General features: G+C 29.5%; 2 protein-coding genes across 2 annotated transcripts in view; both read right to left on the bottom strand.

Moving 5' to 3' along the window:
- Positions 1 to 1476: 1476 nt before the first annotated feature.
- On the bottom strand, positions 1477 to 3238 carry LOC105618626 (trypsin-1-like). Its single transcript, XM_012200157.1, has 4 exons — positions 3226 to 3238; positions 2601 to 2925; positions 1819 to 2122; positions 1477 to 1716 (listed from the first exon to the last, which is right to left on the bottom strand). The coding sequence occupies exons 1-4, from the start codon at positions 3236 to 3238 to the stop codon at positions 1558 to 1560; spliced, it is 801 nt and encodes a 266-aa protein (XP_012055547.1). The 3' UTR covers positions 1477 to 1557.
- A 1587-nt stretch (positions 3239 to 4825) lies between these two features.
- LOC105618625 (chymotrypsinogen B-like) overlaps positions 4826 to 5459 on the bottom strand; it is a 1797-nt gene continuing 1163 nt past the window's right edge. The window contains exons 3-4 of the mRNA XM_012200156.1: positions 5121 to 5427; positions 4826 to 5002 (exon numbers count right to left, since the gene is read on the bottom strand). Of these exons, the coding sequence (XP_012055546.1) occupies positions 4826 to 5002; positions 5121 to 5427 (484 nt within the window). The remainder of the gene's footprint in view (positions 5003 to 5120; positions 5428 to 5459) is intronic.

Here is a 5459-nt window from a genome sequence, read left to right as displayed (position 1 = left end):
CGTCTTCTCTATATATATATATATATATACAGTATATATATATATATATATATATATACAGGTGTTTGGAAATAATCGTCAAATATTTCATGGGCAAGTAGAGCGGACTAAACTGAGTCGATAAGTCCTCTATCATTTTGTAAATTTCGCCAATAATTAACGAGATATTAATCCTTAAAAATAGCCGAATACTATTGCGAAGTGCATACGCCTACCGATCGCTTGATGCGCGAGCCGTAGGGAGTGGGGATAACCTGGCAAGCGCACTGTCCGAGCTATGGAAGCTTGCGGCGGTGTGTGCGGCGCGGGGCGCTGCCAGCCAATCCCCAACTCCCAAGGCCCGCGCGCCAAGCGATCGGGGTATATATACTTCGCAGTAGTAGGCCGAGCGAACGCGCGTATTCGGCTATCTTTAAGGATTAATATCTCGTTAACTTATTGGGGAAATTTACAAAATGGTAGAGGACTTTTCGATTCAGTTTAGTCCGCTCTACCTGCCCATGAAACATTTGGCGATTATTTCCAGACACCCTCTATATATATATAGCGAGAGAGAGAGAGAGAGAGAATCATAGGAGATTTATTAAACATAATTTTCGTATAAAAAAAGATTTGTCAGAGACTAGCTCAGAATTTTAATATTTATTTCACAATTAATGTTGCTTATTAAAAAATGTTTAATTTTTAAGTATAATATCTTACTTTAACATAATCAAAATATAAAACAGTAACGAATCGTTACTTTCTAAGGAATCGTAACAATAACAAGTTACTTTTACAAAAAGTACATAAAGTATAACGATATCGCATAATTTTTATGAAGTTCCCAATTCTGAATTTAGTAATATGAATCGTAATATGATTGATTGTATAAAAAGCAATTCGAATGCAAATTCATGAATGAAATGATTCTTTAAAGACAAGTCCCCAAAATAAGGATCTATGGTGAAAATACTGTAATTGAAATGTATTTTGATAGATTATAATTTTGTTTTAAAATAAAATAAACTGAACAGCCATATAGACAACTAAATATATAATTTTGCAATAAGTTATTATATAATACTATGAATATGCATACTTATTAAGAGAATATTTATATAATAAAAAATCAACAATTTAATGATATGAAATTTCAACCGGATATGTTCTCGGGTTAATAATATCCTACTATCCAATCGGATAGTAAAAAAGTGTCGGATAACACCGGATACCGAATACTTTTCGGATATTCGGTATAACCCTAATAAAAACGTTTAATTTTCGATGTTTATATCGATAAGTATTTCGGAAAACGAATTTGACGTCTCTTCAATTAATCATTTCTTATTGTCATCTGTTATATAAAATAAATAGGAATACAATATCTTTTGTTATAAATGTCCTGTTTATTATGTCTTGTTAATAAAATTTCTGTTTAATTTTTGCATTATGTAGAATAGGAATAAAAAACTTACTCTTATTTTATACTGGATATTTATTTTAAGTAATATGTAATAATTCTTTATTTAGTATTTAGTATATACATTCATACGTCGTCAATATTGTCATCATCAATTATGCAATTTTGTGTGCAATCCAATTATTAAATTTGGATACTCTCGTATATATGGATGGTGCACCTCGAATACCACATGGTATCATACCCCAAGATACAATTCCAACAAGTATCGGTTTTCCATCAATAATCTTAAATAGTGGACCACCAGAATCACCCTAAAAGTAATTAAAAACAATACATTAAATTGCTACATTAATTGTCAACAATATATATATAATACTATTATTCATTGAATTTGCTGAATATCTTGCACATACACTGCATGAGGATTTTCTGTCTGGTGATCCAGTGCAGATATTGGTTTCATCAATAGGAGAAGATCCCGTCATTTTAATGACGCTTTGATTGCAAGATTTAAGATCCATAATATTCAACATAACATGTTGAAGTTTATCTGGCATTATTGGAATAGTGGTAGTCGAGGTAGAACCCCATCCACAAAGCCATACATTTCCAGTTGGTATACTGTTTGGTTGAGCTAATGTGATAGCATGTACGTACTTATTTATCTTCAATGGAGTTGCAAGCTTAAGCAGAGCAATGTCATTTGGGCCAATACCACTGAAAATTAGAAAATGTGTATCGCAATGTATGTATATATAAATTATATACTTATCAATTATACAGTTTAAAAAAAGAAGTATTTAAGTTAACGTATTAATACTAAAAAGATTATAGTATTAGTGAAAGGAATAGTAATAATCTGCAGAATTAATAGAATATATGTGTATTATCACAAATCTCAAAATATAATTCGTGCGTCATTACTTATTTATGATATAGTTTTCTAATATCCTAAGCAATATATGTCAATGTTAATCACGATATTAATACATACTGCTACATTACGTTAATTGTTTCGATTATTGTACACTTATTTTTCAAACAAAACTGCTGATTATTATTGGTATAAGAGCTATTATGTTTTAAATTATCTCTATATACGATTAAAAATTAATCACAACATTGATTACATATTAAACAAGTATTATTTGAAGACAAATTAATTTAATTGTTTGTATTTACTGCTTTCACTTACCCTTTATATGCTTCATGTATGTACACTTTTAATACTTTTACTGTCTGTTCAGTAGCCTCCTTAATTTTAAGATCATTTTTACCAGCCTTGACGATAATACGGCTAGCGGAAATTCCGTCACCACAATGCGCTGCTGATAGAACCCATAGTTCGTTCAAGATGGATGCGGCGCAGAAATGCTGAGATTGACGGCCTCTCGCTTGTTGAAGGGAAACTATAAACGGGTATTGTCCCTTCGTAGCTGGTTTACCTCCAACTACACGAATCTCAAACGGAGTTGAATCCGACGTGATAGGTGGCATCTGGAAGTCGATTTGAGGCTGTACTATAATTCAAATTAATAGATAGAATTTATGAAAACACATTTGCGGAAGAAGTTGATTATAGCACATCAAAGCTAACTCTTTCAAATATTTTATTGTAACATTTTAGAAGAGAATTTTAAATTAGAAACTGAACTTTGCTACTTGCTTCGTAATTCGTTACAATACAACAATTTAGTCATTTATTTAATAAATTTAAAATTCTTTAATTAATAAGAGAAATTTTTTATAGTGTCTTGGTGACCATTTTTTAAATTGAATATAAACTGTACATATGTTATAAATTGAGAAAATTGACTTACTAGCAACCGCCATGGCTAGGAAAGCAAAGAACACAATAGCTTTGGAATACATTTTGCTGTTTAATGATAATTCCAAATAGAATAGACCGCATTTTATACTTTTCTTGTCGGGTGCGTCTGTGCACTGAAAAGCTATTATTATCTACGCAATTAATCATTATATTTTTACAATACGGAAAATTGTATTCCAGACGATACTTCTTTATGACTTGACGTATATTAATTGATGTAAATATTGAACTATACGGCGTAACACAAATGATTTATATTTGTATAAAACAATGTTATTGGTCGTATATATTGTACATCTCAATAACTACTCTATAGTATAAAATTGCTTCTATAAAATTAGGTATACTGATATATAATGCATATAAGTGCGCACATAAATTTACAATTTTTATACAATTTTTATTAAAATGTAAACATATTATTTATCTATATTTAATATTTAAGATTTAATTTATTCAAGCATTTAACTTAATTAAGTTTTATAATATATTATAGGACCGTATATGTGATGACACAAACTATAGAAATCAAAGCTTTAAACGATCTAGCTGGATCTTGAAAATGCTAACTCTACTAAACTACTACAGTATTATCATGAGTTAAATTGAATAACAATTTAACAAATATTTAGTGCAATTCGCATCTTTGAAACGATCTTAATAAATAATTTAACTCGTGATAATACTGCGGTAGACTTAGCGTTTTTAAAGACCGAAAAATCATTTCGGCGCGCGTTTCTGGGGACTACATACATATATACTACATAGTATATAAATTCACGCAAGAATCATACAAGCATTTAAAATCTAGGTAGACCGGTTTTGCTTTATACAGTTTTAAGTTTTGTTATATAAATAGTGTTCATTAATAAGAACAAAGCTATCCAAATATATATAATATGTTATAGAATGCGTATAAAAAAATTATAATAAAGAATAATTTAATTATTCTGATAATGATTTAACTTTGAAGTAAACTAAATTTAAAAAAAAGTCATAAAACTGAACTAAATTACAGTTGTAATGTTAAAACATTCTTTAATTAATTAAGTTGCAAATCCTACTATGCTGATTCGTACAATAGATAAACAACAGATAAAAATATATTACAAGTACGTGATATTAATGCATCACTCGTATCATCTTAAATGTATATTAAACACTCGATACATTAAATTGCTATATTAATAGAAGATAACAAAGCTATTATCTTTTACTGAATTTACTGAACATTTGATACTTATTGTAGTCATTTAAATTAAGTAATACAAAAACATTTAATTTTCAACGTTTGTATCGATAGAAGTTTTGAATGTGAAGATTTCTCTTCAATTAATTATTTCTTCTGGGCATTGAAATTGATGTGTATATTTTAAAAAATAATTTGTTATTATTATCATCTGTTAAATAAAATAAATAAAATTTATGTCTTTTTATCATGATATCTAATAACATTTCTGCTTAGTTTTTATGTTATGTAGGATAGGAATAAAAAAACATTACTTTTAATTTATGCCGGATATATTTATTTTGTATTAAATAATATATAATAATTTCTCATTCAGTATTATACATTGTCAATATTGCCGTCAAACATAACTAAAATTTGAATTAATTTTCTGTGCAATCCAATCATTGAATTTAGATATCCTTGTGTATACGGAGGGCGCACCTAAAGTACCACATGGTAAAATACCCCAAGAAACAATTCCAGTAAGTACCGATTTTTTTCCGTTATGCGAAATTAATGGACTACCGGAGTCACCCTAAAAGTATATTAAAAACATATACGTTAAATTGACAAACAATGATACATTAAATTGTTGCATTAAAAAACAGACAAAGTTATTATTATTCACTGAATTTACTTTAAATGGAACTTACACTGCATGCTGAGATTTTACTGTACAGTGGCCCAGTGCAGACATTAGTTTCATGAACGGGAGAAAATCCCGTGAGACGTTTGATGGATTCGTGGCAAGTAGTACGATTAATGTACTCCACCTTAACATGCTGAAGTTTATTTGGCATTATTGGATAATTGGTAGTCGAGATAGAGCCCCATCCACAAAGCCATGCCGTTCCAGTTGGTTCACTTTCTGGAGGTGCTAATTCGATGGCTTGTACGTTATTGTTCAACTTCAACGGAGATGCAAGCTTAAGTAAACTAATGTCATATGGACCTACACCACTAAAAATTAGAATATACATTGCAATACAGAC

This window comes from Atta cephalotes (genome assembly GCF_000143395.1).
Source record: "Atta cephalotes unplaced genomic scaffold scaffold00017, whole genome shotgun sequence".
In the NCBI taxonomy this organism is placed as follows: Eukaryota; Metazoa; Arthropoda; class Insecta; order Hymenoptera; family Formicidae; genus Atta; species Atta cephalotes.
The sequence above is the reverse complement of the archived record's forward strand: the minus strand, read 5'-3'. Positions and strand labels throughout refer to the sequence as shown.

Bases quoted from the DNA above. Each gene is read 5' to 3' on its own strand.
- LOC105618626 (XM_012200157.1), bottom strand. The intron at 2,123-2,600 runs GTAAGTGAAAGC...TCTAATTTTCAG, and splicing joins ATACATGAAGCATATAAAGG to TGGTATTGGCCCAAATGACA. The intron at 1,717-1,818 runs GTATGTGCAAGA...AATTACTTTTAG, and splicing joins ACAGAAAATCCTCATGCAGT to GGTGATTCTGGTGGTCCACT.